Here is an 18,271-nt window from a genome sequence, read left to right as displayed (position 1 = left end):
AAGGGAGATGATTAGTCCTTTCAAATGCTTTGTGCCAGATCTCTTCACCGGCAGACAATAAGCTAACTTATGGAAATCATGGACTTTTGGGCCCTCCTTGTCGTGCAGCTTGCTGAGCAGATGCTAGACTCAATACAGTTTTATTTGGGCGACAAACTGAGGTTGAATACCCGGTGAGTTCCATGGACGCATGTCACCCATTTCAGGATGCACTAGTTGAAGGGCACCCATTCGTGGGCTTCCATGGGGGGCAGTTCCAGTACACACCATGCTATCGTGTGGGGCTCCAGGAGGGAGCGAGGGATGGAGCAAACAAGTGAGAAAGCTTGCCAGCGGGGTTTTTCCTCTGTTTTCTTCTGGCTATTTTACTTGCGTTTTTCTGTTAGTGAGCGTGAAGCACATATGTGCTTCACATGGGAGCACGGTTGTGCTTCACTCAAGAGCATAGTTGTTCTTTGTCCCCTCGTGGGAGCACAAGTTAGTTCATTTGTGGAGCATAATTTGCGCTACACCCTCTGCGGAGCACAAGTTAGTATATGTGGGATCACATATTAGTGTCTCTTGGGAGACATGTTGGAAGCATGCACATTAGTAATAGTTGGGAGCACAGTTTAGTACTACGCCGGGGTACATGTTAGTTCACATTAAAACATATGTTTGTGTAGTTGGGAGCATGCATTTAAACTTGGCGCACAAGTTGGGAAACACAAAATTCTATATACCTAAGAGAGTCATCCACACTAACTTATTTATCTTAACACACAAGAATGCCATCTCATCATACAACTATGAAAAAGGATAAGGCCCACCTCAAACTGCAATTATGCATGGAAAAAGACCCACCACAACATTCAACCATGCATGAAAAAAAATCCTTTCAATTATTGTACTTATACTCAATCAATATTGTTAGAACTATACATAATCAAAGATAAAAAGTCACATGTATTTTCAATTTTGGTTCTCATGTTATGAACACAAAACTTCATCAACCAGTTCCCGCAAATAACGCACGGGGTATCCTCTAGTTAGTACAAAGTGAGAACACGAGTTAGTTCATGCTGGAAGCATACATTACTCTAGTTGGGAGCCCAAATTTGCATGAAAACCATTCATAAAAAATATATCAACGTGGTATTTAGGTTTGAAGATCTCGACACGAGGAACAGAACGATGAAAATGGTTCTATCATTTGGACGCATGATTCAAGAGATATTTCATTTAAGAAACAAAATTTAATAAATACAAACGAAACCACTCATCTCCCACCCGCGTGGAAAGAAATCACACTAAAACTCTTACGTTATGACAAGTGACCCATATATGATGGGCCACTTGTCTTTGATAGAGGAGACACCATAACTTGCAAAGGGTATCCTTTAATTAATGATTTCGTCCAAATTTAAGGCAAACAAGAGCAGGCTTTTTCTTCCTGGCTCGTCAAAAAAGATAGAGGAGGGGGGGGGGGGGCTATGACGGCGGCGTGCCTTCGACACGCTTCGGTGCTTGTATTCGTTGCTAGGTGGTGTACTAATCTGGATGCAATTTTTATTATTTCTGATGTTCTTGTAGTACCACAATTAAATATAAATAGATCAGAAGTTTTCTTAATAAAACAATTTCTGGATGGAGTGGTAGAATTTGCCCTACGTGCTAATAAATATTCTCTACTATAAGCGACGTACTCTACATAGAAATATGGTGTCCTTTGTGCACTACATACAAAACAACACACGCATGGATTTCAGTTAAATGCACGTGGAGGAATCAGCACTAAAAATGAGGTGGCAGGAAATGACTCAGTCCCTAGAAGTTGGGTCGTAGTACTGTTTTTCTTTTTTTGGTTTTTAGAACTTTCGTGACTTTATTTAATTAAATAAGCCATCTGTTACAAGCGAGGGGACAAGAAAAATCAGGAAGGTGTTTAAGCCACACCTCACGCATTCTCTCTACGAGCAAGCTCACTTGTTGCCTTGCCGAACAAACTCATCAACTGCCGGCACTCATCCGTAACCACCGCTCTCGTCGCACGGAAATCTGAAGGGTTCAAAACTGCTTGCACGATTTCTACCAAAGAGCATTCAATCACAAGAGAGAAAAATCCAAGATCATTCGCAGGCTGGAACCCCTTCAATAGAGCATATGCGTCCATAGCCAGGGTGTCCATCCCCGCAAAGAAAGAAGCCGGGGCGCCCATATCAGGTTTCACGTAGCAGTTTGACCCCTTCAATAAACGCTCCATTTAGATACATTAAAACTGAGCACTTTTCCAACTCTCTCATGTTATCAGCGCTCCCAACCGTCTGATCATCAATTTTAAGCATTGTCGGTCGTTAGATTAGCCGTGAATCGCTTTTAATCTTGCATCATTCGCTAATACAGATCGCTCACATCATGGGCCGCTGCTCCGTTAGCATTTTTGGACGCTCCGGGTTAACTTGGGCCTAATGGGCTGTGGCAGTTTTCCCACGTGAAGCGGATGGACACGGAAGCCTCGCACAATCCCCACGAACCCTTGTCGTGGCTTCCTAAAAAAAATATCACGTGGTGGCTCATCCACGACAGTTCCCCAACCTAGCGATGCGGGAGTGATGACTGCGACGCTGGAGGATCGACTGGTCAGACGTACGGCGCCTCGCCGGGCGACTGGACGACATCTGCTAGGCTGCGCAACCGGACGGGGCCATCGCATGAACAACCCAAGTCGATTCAACTTCTATAGCCAATTCAGACCTTAATTGTCATCAATAGCAGTGGATGGGCCGCCGCCAATTATTATTGGGTCAGTTACAATTTTGCATTCATGTTTTTCCTTCGTACAATTTATGAGCATGTCATGAACACCTATATAATCGCAATCTTACGCTGGTTCTTCCCAACTATCCCCACTTCTGGAAATCATTCTCCAAGAGCGATGGCTAATATTTTAAGTATGCAATTCGTTCAAATCCTCCCTCCTTTCTGCATCCCCTCTTACCCCAGGTCTTCATTGTTTTTCTTTATTCATATTTTTTTTGTGCTCACAAAAAACGTAGGTCTTCATTTTTAAGGATTTGAGGCTGATTCTGCTGGATTAGAAGGTTTAGGCATTATTGTATTCTATGGCTAACGGACAGGTTAGTACCAGTGTTCTTATGCCTCATCTTACTATCCGTGTGAATGTACCTCTAATTCCTATTATATGATGCCAAATTATAATTGTTATGAATAATTACACTACTGTGTATCGATCTTGCTCTATGTAGCATTTTATTAGCAAGTGAAAAATGAGGAAAAGAAAAACAAATGCATGCAAGTGGTGATGCGTCGACATCACACTCTGGATCAAAATATAAATCAAAACGAGCAAAACATACAAATGTCTTGCAAGGCACTGATGCATCGACATCACAATCTGGTTATATTGAAAATATTGTGCCTCCCAAATCAAAACACCATGGTCCTCCTTTTAAAAAAAATTCTACATACAGCAGAGAGCAAGCAAATAAGAACCAACTAGCACGCATTAGGTTCAGAAAACGAGTAAAGGTAGTTAATTCTGGACCATTGTGTGATGCCTCAAGATGTAGTACACTAAACTATTAGTTTATCCCTTTGATATTTAAAACACTAGCAGTAACGACAAACAAACCGAGGACAAGGACGGGGACAACACTAATGAAAGTGATAAAAATGAAGGACAAATCTCTCCTACACTTGATGCAACATCTATACAATTATTTCTCATTTTGTTATATCCTTGACCAATTTTTTACTTCATTATCATCGCCATTTTTGTTTGAATTATTAGAGGAACAGATAGAATCATCTTCTGCCAAGGAACAAGAAGCGCACCATCTTTTGAAATTGCCACTGCAAGCAAAAATGATTCACACAACACTAACAAGAAGCCATCAAAAAGGTCCAGACCAAAACTTGCAACCTAAAGTTTAGTACATATCCACTTACAGTACTATTTATTTACAAACTTTTCTATGGATTACAGGACTGGAACCGAAGCCGGCACATCAACTTGATGCACTTATCATAAAAGAGCTTCGATCGGCTTATTTCATAAGCAAATAAAGAAACGGTGTTCTTCTGCATACATTCACCTTTTAAAGTCATTTTGTTTCTGATTAATAAATATTTCGCCTGCGTGTGAATGCTACTGCATGATCAGATGATCAACGATTTTGTCTTCACCAGTTAACGTGTCTTGGTACTATGTTTTGCAAAAACTATTCCTCTTTTGCGCACTGAATAATGAAACAACTTATGCATTTCTATACATATGGTTATCGTACCTTTGAATAATGTTTGTTTCCATAGCTTTGGTTTCCATTCCTATAGCAAAATGCACTTCTTCGATCTTCTACTATTCTACCAAGAATGTTTAAAATGCACTTCTTCGATCTTCTACTATTCTACTAAGAATGTTTTCCCAATGATATAATATCTCAATTCTATTAGCATAACAAAATGCATCTTTTCAGTTTTCAGTTGATCTTTTTGTATGCAAAATAAGGATTCCTACCCTAAATTCAGCAGTCGAAGCAGACCTTTAGTGCCCACTCCTCAAAAAATTGCAGCATGGAGCTACTAATTCCTGTCATGTATCATTGTTTCTCCTCATTTTTCTTCCCTACAAGGCTAACGCGGATACAACAACAGTAAATGCAAATGACATTATTCATCAGTTACAAAAAAAACCAGTTATCAGTTACAGATATGTGGTGCCAAATGGTAACTGAATGCTTATGAATGCCTGAACATATAATGATCATTAGCCTGACCTCTCACACACCATTCTACTATAAGTATAGAACATTTCCATATAACATGTTAAAGTATTAACCAATTTTTGCCAAAAGGTACCTACGTTCTCAGTTCATACAATAATATCCAATATACTTCCAAATTCGGGGATAGGTACTAAACAATAATTTTTTTGCATCAAATCATGGTACCTATTCCCAGATATAAACTCATCCAAACCAACCCCAAGACAACCCGCTTAATCCATGAATATAAGATGAAAAGCAAACATGACCAGTATACTCGATCTTAATGTACTTCAGTTAAACCTCCAGAATCAGAACGGAAACCCAATTCTAATTTTTTTTGAGACAATATTACATAACTACTAAATGATAAACATAAAAAAATGTGACACAAGGCTCAGTCCAAGACCATTCTTTCAGATTAAACATTGAAAAAGCGTGATACAAGGCCCAGTCCAAGACCATACTTTCAGACAAATTCAAAAAGGCAACCCCAAGAACGAACTAATAGCTTATTTAATCCTCCCGTCGTTTCATGTGATACCTTTGGCTTTCAATATTCGATAAAGGATGGTTCAAAAAAATTCAATGAAGGAAGGATTTACTCAACTTAAAACAAAATCAGAATCTAAAATTACAATACAAAATTATGAAACAACATGTCTCTGTATATTCGTATCAATGCCTAACATTGAATTGCATAAATCGACGGGCGCAGCGACGCACGCCGGTATGGTCTAGTTAGAGTCTTATAGGCGTCCCTCCTGTCACACACGGGGAGTTTACCTAGGTTCGTGCCCTCATTGTCGAGGGAATACCCAACTCCTGTGTTTTTTGATTAACGGTGGAAAACACTTCATGTGAGGGGGTTATGAGTATGAAATGAAGGTTGCTACCGAGACGATGACGGCCTCACCTTAAAAAGAGGGACCAAGTTAGAGTTTTGAAATCTCTTAACCAACCAAGATCCCCAATCGGTTGATGGATTCTTGGCCTTTCATGCCAAGATGATGAACCATCTAGAAGTCGGGCCTCCTATCCATCGAAGGGCCCTCGTCACGACTTTGCCTCCTGGGCCTTGTGGCCGGCCCATTGACATGCCTCCCGGTCGATGGGCCACCCTCGATATAGCAAATACTCTGTATCCCCCGAGCTTGTCTGGAGTTTTGGCTGAGCTTCTCTTAAGGACGAAATATAGGCAGTCTCCTTCCAAATGAAATGGATGGATCAATCCGTCTTTTGGTTGTTCGACCTCGGGCAGTCCGGCTTCTCCCATCTGGGAAGCCTCGGGCAAGAACCTGCTTCTTGGTCCACACCAGGGTCCATAGTCTTGATGACATTATGCCTTGATTGTCGGGCTCAGGAGCATATCCACCGGATCGAGTCTCGACTGGCGGTTGCGAAAGCCTCACCACCGATGGGGAGAAGAAGAAACGGGAGGCAAACACCACCACAACCATGGGTATCTGATTAAAAATAATACTTGTTATCTAGCTTGAACAAGGTCAATATCAGAACTAAAGACAAGTATGCACACAGGCTTGATCAATGTATTAAGTCCATGATCATCTAGAGGTTCTCCTACAAATATATTGATACAATGCTACAGATGTGTATCCCTGTTAGTAAAGGTAAAGTTGAATCAACAATTCCAACATACACCAAAGATTATAACTTAGATAAATGTAGAAAAAAAAGAGAGATATATCATGACCTTAGAAAACATAATGGATCTTATGAACATGCACAAAATTCATGCCTACCTTCGATGCACAAGTTAAGGAGTAGAAGTTATTTGGGACGCGGCGATTTGGCTCCTAGGTCTACATGCTCCCGTCGGTGAACAGTAAATTTAAAAACAATTAAAAAATTCTGATTTTTTGGCATGCAATATGTTTAAATGCGTGATGCCCATTCCAAATTTGATGGTGTTTGAACATTTGAGTAGCTCTCAGAAAAAAACCGGGCATGTGAGAAAATTTGAAAAATGCAATGTTCGGAACTCATTTTATCTCTTTTGCCACGAGTTCCTCGATTGTCATTTACACACAAAATTTTGCATGCATCTGGCGCACTCCATAATCTTTCATGCAAAAAAATCGGAACTTTTTTATTATTCTTGCTATTTTTTTTGATTTTATTGCTCACCGGAGCAGATGAGCCCGGGCTCATAAATGAATATCCGTTTTTTAAATAAACATGAACTTTATTAATTAGAAATAATTATTACATCATCAATAAGTAACTGTACAATGTCCCTCGTAAGCTCCTCAAACCAGTCTGTAGTGACTGGAAATTTTGCTAGCCTAGAAATTTCATGAGTCACCTTATTTGCTTCCCTATTACAATGTTCAAATCTAACAACCGGAAGATCACTAGCTATGAAATAGCAATCATCGAACAATGCTGCCGCCGCTCCCGCCAAATGTCCTCCATTTTCATTACTTCAATCACCTCCATATTGTCAGAATTAATGACAAGACGATTGCAACCCGCCTTTTGTGCAAGGAATGGGCCGAAGCTTAGAGCCAAACATTCTGTTGTTAATACGTCAGCACACCAATCAATCCTCCAGTTTCCACCAACAATGAATCTCCCATTATCATCTCTAAGAACAACCCCAGTTTTGCCCCTAAGTAAATCATGGTCATAAGAGGCATCGACATTAAGCATAACAAAACCAATAAGAGGTCCTCTCCATCCTCCTGATTTACTAGTTGCCTTAGGGGAGTGTGCATTAACATAGTTAGCTCTTATAGCCCGGGCACTCATGGAAATTTAGTTTGCATCTTGAATCTTTCCTTCATGAACCAGTTTACATCTATCCCACCATAAGTATCAGGCTGTAAAGGTAGGCATACATTTAATATGAGAAGTAGATTCGGAGTTTCATCATTGATCTATAGACAAGTGTAACTCTTTTCAAGTTATATATGTTGCCTCGGGTATTACACACATGGGCTACATGCTACTTATTTTATTCTCCTTCGCTAAACAAATAATAGGTTAGACCAAGTATGCCGTCAATTGAACAGTAGCGCACTGTATCTCAACTAAAATTGTAATTGAATCATCCATGACAGGTATATCTTAACTGAAATTGCAACATTATTACAATGGAATGGAGCTCATTGCCGTGGTCGGCACCAAGACCAAAGAACGAGGTGCGTAAGACACACGGGCAGCAAGGCAGATCCCGACAGCACCACAACTGTATATGACTGCCGGGTCTATGACCAGACGCCTGGATGCACGAGACCCGATGTTCCATGGCAGGGTGGCAAAGGCCTGACGGGAGAGCATGAGTCCCCCCTATTAATTTCCATTCCAATTATTTCGATGCTGATTTGAATTTGTTTGACTCCGATGAGCACCAAATCTTCTGAATCTTTTTATGTTGTTTCACTGGACCCTTGATAGCGCACATAAAATAATTCAGGAATTTTGAGCATATCATTCTATCTATAGAAGAATATAAAACAATTCAAATACAATATTGTTTTTTTCAGAGACCAAAGCATTTCTTTCTAATCCTCAATTTATTTGGTAGTGAGTCAAATAATTAATATGAGCTCTTGCAAAAATCCCCAGGGTTTAGAACGACATTATGGGTTCATTGATTTTTTTAGGGTTTTTCCCTTTAATAAATTGAAGTTCTGACATATCCTCATTCTAAAATTTCATCAAATTTAAACATGATGACATGAATGATCTCTAAGGCATTTATTACATTACCATAATCTAGAGCTGAGACACTTGATGTCGGCGGTGGTAGCCTCGCCCTGACCTGGTCATGAGGCCCAATCACTTCTTGGTGGGCATCCTTGGGAGGCCCTTGTAAAGAAGAAAAAGAGAGAGAGGAACGAATGGACTGAACAGTAACTGCATTGACTGAAGAATAGGGTATTTATACCCATGTACAGAGGCGGTAATTACATAGTCGCGGTTGCTAAACTAAACAACCGACCTAAGCATTGATTATTAGGATTTAATTAATCCTTAACACTCCCCCTAATCTATGCTTCACTAGATGAATCTACATCATCTTGATAGACTCCTTCCTAATATATGGCCGCCCTTGAGAATGCTCATCATCTTCATCTTCAGAAATGCTTGTATAATCTTTAAAGTCTCCTCCAAAAACCCTGTGGGAAAAATATGAGGAGAATAGTGTAGATATGTTGCTAAAACTCCTTTAAACCTAGTGAAAAAAATAATAAGGAGAAAATGATGCAACATATAATGATTATTGTCTCTTGATAACTCATATGAGAAAAACCTTTGAAGAAGGAGAAAAATCATTGGTGAGTTTAGAGAACAATGAATATGCTTTGTATACTTTCCTTTAAAAACCCCAATGGGGAAAACTTGAAAGTATTGCATATTATCTTAAAAAGATATTGCCTCATTAAAAACCATTATGAGAAACTTTGAGAGAAAACTCATAAGGAAAAGAGTGCGATCTGATATGTCACTGAAAACTCCTTTAAAACCCAATGGGAAAAATATAAGGAGAAACTGACATGACATATGTGAACACTTGTATCAATATTGTCTCATTAAAAACCTTTTATGAGAAACCATGAGGGAAAACTCATGAAGGGAAAAAGAGTACAATATATGTAATTTGATGATTGTTAACAGGTTATAGTTTGGGAGATTACTCCCCCCTGAACTTTGCAAATCTCGAGGATATCTCGTACCAATTTCATTGACATGATCATGCCATTGTGAATAATCTGTTGGATTTTCACAGTATTTTACTTGCAAATTTTTCATCACTTTTCTATAATTCATCAGGATAAGTAATCTCGAGCAATATGCTTTGTGATATCGCTCTTCATATAATCTGTATGTATTGAGTAACACAAGTGGTAGCATCTTGATAAATCAAGTTACTTTATTCTGATGAATCTCAACGACATGGTTTTGAGTGTGGTTAATCATTCTGCTAAGCTAAGCATATTTTCAATGCCTTTATATAAAGCAATTATGAGAATGATAAGTGGAAGTAGCCGTTAAATTCTATTTAGATGACTTCCATAAGAAGGCTATTACATCAAATTCAGTCATTGATATGGCTTTGTTGGGATCAAGTAAAGAGCCAATATCATATATCATATCATGGTCAAATCTTGATTTTCCTGATGGAATTGTCCAAGATTTATTGTGAACTTGAGATATAATTTAATATTCCTCATATCGACCATATACGTTTTGTTGGTGTGATATATCCACATTGAACTTCTCATATATGCTTTGGATATATGTAGACTGATATGTATTCTTGAGAGAATGCTCAAGTTATAAACTTAAGCTAAATTTGGTTTAATCCAAATGTTTCGTCTTGAGATGATTTTGTGTGTGTTTAGGTCTTGTATAGACATTGATGATGAAGTCATTGATATACACTAAGTGATATAAGGAAATCAAATTTGGGATTCCCTTATTAACACATAAGCAATCATCATTCTTTGAGTACTCCTTTTGAAGAAGGAACTCATTTAGTCGGTAGTACCATATGATTTCCGACTATTTCAAGTCAAAGAGTGACTTATAAAGTTTTACACAAAACTTGTTACGATTTGCTTTTGGATTCGGAAGTATAAGCCCTTCAGGGACTTGAATAGAGATTTCCGAAATGAGTGACTCATATGAGTATGTAGCCACTTCATCCATCAACTGCATGGATATTATTATTATTATTATTATTATTGCCAATGATATTTAGTATCGAAACATAATTCCACTCATACCAAGAGGGTATGTTACATCATAATCGATGTCGGGTCTCTGCGTGAACCCTTTTGCTACAAGCCTTGCTTTCTCACCACCTCATTGACTTTGTCTATGAATGAGAAGTTTTTAGTATTCCATATGGAAGATACTTATGGGGATTAGGTATTACTGCGGTAAATACTATTCATTTGTAGAGCGAGTGCTATTCTTCATTACTTGCTTCCTTTTATGTGAACCAATATGAGTGCAAGAGGCACTCTACCATGGATTTTGGTTCGGGGCCCAAAAGGTTTAGCAATTTGAGAAGAAATATATGTTGACAAGTGTAGTCTTTAGTTTATACGATTCTGATGGAATGATTGAAGTTTGTGGATAATATATTTATTCCTTTTTAATTCCTTGTGATTTTCTATAACAAATGGAGTCAAGGCGTTTCGATGTCCCGGCACCAAAACATTTGTGCACATTTATGTCGGGCTTTGGATGATGAGCATCCAGTGAGGTGTCTTTCAACTTGATGTTGAATTACATTTACTGGTTAAGGTTTTGATTTCCTCTGTTTCCGCGGAAGCATATGAGAAGTTATATCTCGTGTTGTCAGATTTTCTCCCCCTCTTGCTCTCATTTTGGGAGAAGAGTGGTTTATCAGGTACCTCCACTCTTTCTAACACTTTACTGCAGGAATATAGAATTTAGTGACACCTTGTCATCAGTAAATGTATGTGGCAAATTTGCAATGTGTTGCAAATATATGATTCTCTAAACTTCTAGTTTAGATTCTTTGAGTACGTGGATATAAGGATTGAATGTCAATAACATTTCTAATTTATTTCTCGGCATTTTTATGGTACTTATCTCCCCCTAATGCCGGAAAATATCCTTATTGCTGGCTATGAATAATTTTGATTGACGGATAAATTGTCATTCCTCACAAGATCCCTAATTTTCTATGAGTGTCCATTGATGTACGCTGGAGTGGTGATATTGGTATGTAACCGAATTATCGCAGATGGGAAATACTTTGTTGATTTCCACGTAGTTACTACAAGGGGAAAGTAGTATGATATGCAGTTGGTATGAGTTAGATCATACTTACGGTGTGTGAGGCCGTATGTGTCCAGCAAGAGGCTGGTAAATTTACAATTCTTTAAAAGTGGTCATGTAATTCATTTAACTCTCTTTGATAAGAAATTTAGCTAAACCATTCTGGGTATGCACATAAAGTACCTAATACAAAAAAATTCTCATTGAATTAGTTCAACAACACTGTTCATTCGAATGGGTTTATAGATCATGTTTTCAGGAGAATTTGCTCCTACTTTGATAAGTTGAGTAATTTATTTAGTAAGATCATGCATGCTTGTGTGTGATAAGAGACACACTTAAAAACATTTTATGAATGTGTATATGAGTATCATGAAGTATCTAAATTACCCCATATAATGGTTAAGCAATCCAGACATATCTTTTGAATGTGTTCAAGGAAGAATAAGTGTCTTGCTTAGAATTTTAAGGTGAGAGTGCCTTAAAACTTATTTCCCCTATGGCACCTGCGGTGCACATAAAATCTGATGATTTGGGAAAATTTGTAACTTGATAAGTTGTGACCAACAGAATTGTCAATAATTTTCTAATCATCCCCAAACCAGGATGGTTAAGGCTACCAAGCCAAATATTTAATATATTAAGATCTAGAAAATTATTGTGTACGCAACAATATTGAGTATTACTTGATTCATACATTCAAAATTTATCGAATATCATGTCCGAGAAATAAGATATTGAACATCGCACTACTTGTAGTACAACAAGTATAGGCTAATAAATTTTTGGGATAATTAAGAGATTGCATGAGGTCTCCAGTATTATTGAAAATTCCATTACACAAACATATCATCATTGCAAAGGAATTTACCATCCTTTTATTGCACTAGATTTTGGTTCTCTCCTTCTGATGAAGATTTGAGAACAATCCAATGAACTTATTTTCCTTTTCAATAAATTTGCAGTGTGGTTTGACCATAGCTTTGAGGGTTTGGTAATCATAGGTGCGATGTTTGTATAACCACACATTTGACAAACTTGAGAGTTGTCTTTGTGATCGTTTGAAAACGATTTATTCCCTATTAAGAGGTAATTCCGTCTTCGGTTGTCTTTGAAGTCCTCATACTAGCAAGAATTACAAATAATGGGTTAGAACCCGTTGGGTGAATCTGATGATTTTAAGAAATTCCATGTTTCTCCATCATGGAAAAATGATAATACCATCATATGAGGATGTAAAGGGTATTAAGGGGTTTTCAACCGGATTACATATGAAAATATTTGATCATGGGATCTCAACTTGAAGTTGATTAAATGACAGAATTGTGAGCTGCGATAGACTTGAGGTCTTGAAAAACGAATGGGTGATCATTCGCGATGTGCTCATGGCAGCATGTTTCTCTTAAGTGAAACATTCGAGATGAATAAATATTCATCCATTATGTACTTAGTTTGAGAACTAAGTGAAGTTGGTGACACATAAAATGCATATGAGCGTTGCAACTTTAGAGTCACCGCCAGAAACATAGACGTTGCATGTTTAACATTAGTTTAGTCACTATGAAAGTATAACCACAATGTGATGTGGACATTGCGAAAATGTTGAGACACTCAATCGGTACCATAAATTATGGGATCCATCTTGATGGATGGACGACACCATAATTATAAATAGTGACATACGCTCCATTGCCATGTATTTTACTTATGTAATAGAAGGTAATTATCAGGATATGACAATACTTGCGTAATATTCTATGACTTTTTCAAGCAAAGTGAGGCTTAATTAACTAATATTCATGAAACATATATGTTATTTCAGCATGTAGTGTTCATTCATGGATACCTTTTACTATGAGAGTAAATATCTTCTTTTTAGTGAACAACAACAATTGCTTCAGAGGAGCAAAGTTTTACGATAGCTGATGCTATATACTCATATGTGTAGACCTCAATTTATATAGGATAACACTTTGAAGATAGTCACCGGATGTGGTGTAGATCTCGCAGTAATAGAAAACATAGTCTGACTTTTGTCAGTAGATGTTCATAATTCTATTACCTTATGTTATGCTAAATATATGAAATCACTTTGAAGGTAATTATCTATCAAAGTGACATGATGTAGACCTTACAGTAATAGTGGATAGTCTGCAAAATTTGCAGTAGATGCCAGTATTACCTTATGATATCTTGAGGTAGTCACATCTAATATTAATATTTGGAATAGCACTTTGAAGGTAGTCATCTTGTTAAAGTGACAAGATGTAGACCTCACAATAGTGATGGATAATCTGCAAATGATGCAGTAGATGTCACCAATACCTTGTGGTTCACAAATAAAATTTGAAGATAGTCTCATACTATAATTTTGTAGTATGAGTTTACATCAACATTTGCAAGAAAAATATATTTCAATTGCCAAAATAGAGTTGTTGTACATAGTTACGTGTTATAGAGATTGCATGAGGCAAGAAGATTGAACACATTACAACTTTTTTAATATGCTTTACAGCAAGCACATAGATTAAAATGCAGACCAAACAAAGTCTGTAGACTTAAAACTGCAACCGCAAGTGTTAGAGACTGAATGACAATTTCAGAAATCTGGGTACTAAAACATGCGGTTTAGTAAATCCCAGTTAAGTCTTACTGGATCTGAAACTGCAGGGGCAAGATATGATTATCTCTAAGTACAGGGTTGAATTGAATAAATTCCAAAGAAGATAAGATCCCCAATTTCTTATCCTATGCGAGCGTCGTGGCCATGGTAACTGCTGCCGCTGTGCAGTGCGGGCAGACCGATGGTTGCGCCGCCGCGTTTTGCGCCTCGTGGGCTGCCTCTGCCCGGGCTGAGGACCGCGCTGCCGCACGCCGGCCGATGGCCGCCGCCGCGGAGCCGCGAGACACCGTGTTTGCTGCCGGGCGTTGCCATGCCGGGCACCGGCCGTTGGCCGCTGCCGCCGCTGTGCGTTACGCGCCTGGCCGCCTCATCGAAAAAGATGCAGGCCCGGAGTGCATCCTCCGCCACGCCGGGGCCGTGGTCCACGGCCGCCTCGGGGTGCAGCGCTGGGAGCAGCCGGGCCGAAGGATGTCGCCGCTCCGCGAGGAGCCTAGCCGAGGTAAACGTCGACCGGGCCATGGGTTGCTGCCGAAGTTTGCTTTGGACGGCATTAAAAACGATGCACTAGAGGTTAGTATAACGAAATCGGAATTGAATCACCTGATTGATGTATGATGCAGAGTTGGTCTTTGCATTATTGTCGTTTTGTATGAGATGTGTCACAGGGATCTTGTATGTTTTCTTCTGATCCCCTTGCCGTTCTGCTGTTCTTGGCCTTTCTCTGAATTTTGTGCTTTCTTTCTCTTTGCATCTGGTTTCTTCCCTGATCGAGAGACTCGCAGCGCCTGCGCCTGTGCCGCGAACGCCTCGGGCTGATGCGGGAGGTCGAGGCCACGCGACCACGCGCCGTCTGGAGACCTGCGCCGCCGTGCCGCTCTGCAGGGTGAGGCGTGCTCGCACCACGCGCCGGAGGGCATGGGCTGCCGCCGGGGACAACGAGATGCGTCAAGGAACGCTGGGCATCCGGTCGTGTCGGAGAAACCTTGCTGCCTCTCGGGCATCAAGGACGTCGCCGGTGACGGATTGATGTGGGTGGCCTAATCGCTCGCTCCAGGTTAGGGCAAAGTGCTGATAACGTGTAAAGAAGAAAAAGAGAGAGAGGAACGAATGGATTGAACAGTAACTGCATTGACTGAAGAATAGGGTATTTATATCCATGTACAGAAGCGGTAATTACATAGTCACGGTTGCTAAACTAAACAACCGACCTAAGTATTGATTATTAGGATTTAATTAATCCTTAACAGCCGGGGGCCCTCTCAGGCGTCTCAAAAAAAAAAAAGGTGTCAGCTGGACGGCTACTTTGCGACAATGTCCGGTGGATCCCTCATCTTTTTTTTTGAAAGTGTGGATCCCTCATCTTGGTGGCGCAGGTTTCGTTGTTCATCGGGTGGGTGCCAGGGGTCTCTTCTTGAGGTGGTTCGGTCGCTCTTGTGCTTTCGCCTGGTGCCAAGTTGGCGGTGTCCAACCTTGCATTCTTGTGTTTTGTTGGTATTGTTCGTCTTGCGTGTCTTGTTTTTCTCTTGCATCAGCTTTGTAAAGAGCCGACGTTCATTCTTTGGTGGTACGTACAAAGTTAATATAAAATTAATATAAAATTGAATCATTTATTTTGAAACGAACAAAGTATCTGTGAAGGACAGTGTACGAGTGGGCACGTGAGCTTCACGTTGGCGCGTCCAAACGAAGCATGCATGCCGAATTTACTATGGCAAAAGTGAAATGAAAATTTATTGGTTTTGTCACGAAATGGCATTTGTGATATATTGTTAAAAGCAAAGAATAGCAAAAGTGAGATGCCAAATTCTAAAGTGACATAAGCAAAATTGGCAAAAGTTAGAGTGGCAAAAATAAACTTTTTCCATTTACTATTGGACGTACGGGATCGAAGCCCAGCCGCTCCTCCATGCAGCACACCGCACACGCATCGACAAATTTGCGCTGCAAGTAGAGTGTACGTACGGAAGGCGACGGGCAGCTAGCTGCAGATGCACGGTGACCCCCACGTTCGTATGTGATGGGCCATTTGCGACCTGCTGCTCTGATGTAATAATTTTCGTAGGACAAAGCTAAGGCAGCCACACAAATTAAGAGATCGATCGCGCGGATCTGAAAGACTAATGGCAACCAGCTGCAGGCATGCGCTGCAGCTAACTAGCGTGCATCTTGTCCGATCAGCTCGTACGGACATAATCCATTAGGCATCTTAAACACCTGCCCTAAGAACAGAAAAATTATTTGTATGCGAACTGGCCCGGACACATCCTACCTGTCCACTCAACATTCGCCCCTCTTTTTTTTCTGAAGTCCGTAACACTCTAAATAATAATATATCAAACTTCAAGGAGTGAAAAATATTTAAATGTGATAGTATAGTTCAAATGTAAATATTACAATCAAATGATGTTTTGAAATAAATTAGTTCAAACTAGAATTCAACCCGCATATATGTTTTATACCATTTAAGTCTCCACAGATGCTCAATCAAATATTTCTTAAGTTGCTCATGAGTTGTTCGATTTCAAATTTGTTGATGCTTATGGACAAACTCGTTAAATGTGGCTGAATTTTGATGTGGGAGTTGAATATGATCTCCAGCAGCATCTTCACCATCATCCTCCACGATCATGCTGTGCATGTTCACACAACATGTCATCACCTCCCACAAGATCTCCTAATCCCATTATTTAGCTGGTCCTTGAACAACTGCAAACCCTGTTTGAGCACATAAAATGCCCTCTTCACATCCTTTCTAACTCCTTATCATTGAACAAAGTGAGCTCTTTTTTGACCAACAGACTCAGACATGGTCTTGACGAAGGTTGCCCACGGAGAATAGATACCGTCAAATGGATAGTAACCCATTTGACAGTACAGTTGCATGGAGGAGCATGTCCTTCAGTCAACCTAGCAAACAATGGAGGACATGTTGAGTATATTAGCAGTATTTCGATTAATTTATTTCATGAATAGAAACTACTAGGGAAAAGCCTAGCAGCAGCGCGGGTTTTGGGTGTATCAGTAGCGCGGGTGCCCGCGCTACTGATACGGCGCCACAGCTAACTTGTAGCAGTAGCGCGTTTGACACACGCTACTGCTATACATGGTTAGCTGCAGCGTGCGTTGCAAACAACGCTACTGCTAATTAGCTGTAGCGGGTCTTATACCCCGCGCTACTACTATTACTTTCAAAAACAAACAAAAAATCTCGATCCCGTGCGTGCTGTCAATGGAAGCAATGGTAAGATCTAGCGATGATTGGCGTCGCCGGAGGCATGAACGGACAGCGGAAGACCAGATCCAGCAGTGGCTGTTGGAGAGGGCCCGTTTCTATGGCAGAGCCAGGCCGCGGCGTGGGGCTCCTCTTCCCGACCATGCCAGATAGCTCCGGGTCATCCATGGCGACGACCTGGACGGGCATGGACATGGGAGGGTGAGTCAAACCAGAGGGAGAGAGAGAAAAGGAAAACCGAGGGGGAGAGGAAGGTGATGTAGGGAGCAGCGGAGCTAGTCACCGGTGGCGAGGTGCTCCGGTGTGGTGGCGCGGGGCGGCGGCCTCCTAGACGTCGGTGGAAGACCGGCGAGCTCCTAGACGCCGGTGGCGCGAGGCGGCGGCCTCTTTCGGCGCCATGGAGGAGGATGGGTGCATGGGCAAGAGGTCCATGTGAGAGCGTATGGAAAGTGAGAGGAGAGAGTGGTGGAAGAGAGGAGGGATTTGGGGGAGGAGATGGGAATTCGGCCGAGGATATGGCAACTTCACCTACCTCGTACTTAGTAGTAGCGAGGGGTATAAAACCGCGCTACTACTATCAACTTAGTAGTAGCGCGGGTTTATACCCCTCGCTACTACTATGGCATGTGTCGGGGGGCACGGTAGAGACCGCTTAGTAGTAGCGAGGGTTAAAAACCCGCGCTACTACTATCAACTTAGTAGTAGCGAGGGTTAAAAAACCGCGCTACTGCTAATTAGCAGTAGCGCTTCTTTTTGTGCCGCGCTGCTGCTAAGATTCTGTGTATAAGGTTTTCCCTAGTAGCGAGATCATGAGCACAGGATTGAGATAATTGATCACATCCTTTCTAGCTCCTTATCATTGGACAAAGT

The 18,271-nt window shown here is 40.5% G+C and overlaps 1 protein-coding gene across 1 annotated transcript; it reads left to right on the top strand.

Annotated features, from left to right (window-relative positions):
* The first annotated feature begins 14,312 nt into the window (after window positions 1-14,312).
* On the top strand, window positions 14,313-15,406 carry LOC125511571. Its single transcript, XM_048676979.1, has 2 exons — window positions 14,313-14,739; window positions 14,952-15,406. Exons 1-2 carry the CDS (start codon window positions 14,314-14,316, stop codon window positions 15,054-15,056), a joined length of 531 nt encoding a protein of 176 aa, XP_048532936.1. The 5' UTR covers window position 14,313; the 3' UTR covers window positions 15,057-15,406.
* Window positions 15,407-18,271: the final 2,865 nt, after the last annotated feature.

The sequence above is a fragment of the Triticum urartu genome, chromosome 5 (assembly GCF_003073215.2).
Source record: "Triticum urartu cultivar G1812 chromosome 5, Tu2.1, whole genome shotgun sequence".
In the NCBI taxonomy this organism is placed as follows: domain Eukaryota; kingdom Viridiplantae; phylum Streptophyta; class Magnoliopsida; order Poales; family Poaceae; genus Triticum; species Triticum urartu.
The sequence above is the reverse complement of the archived record's forward strand: the minus strand, read 5'-3'. Positions and strand labels throughout refer to the sequence as shown.

Excerpts from the sequence above, each read along its gene's own strand:
- LOC125511571 (XM_048676979.1), top strand. The coding sequence starts at position 14,314 with ATGGTAACTGCTGCCGCTGTGCAGTGCGGGCAGACCGATGGTTGCGCC. Across the intron at positions 14,740-14,951 it reads TTAAAAACGATGCACTAGAG|CGCCTGCGCCTGTGCCGCGA; the intron begins GTTAGTATAACG and ends AGAGACTCGCAG.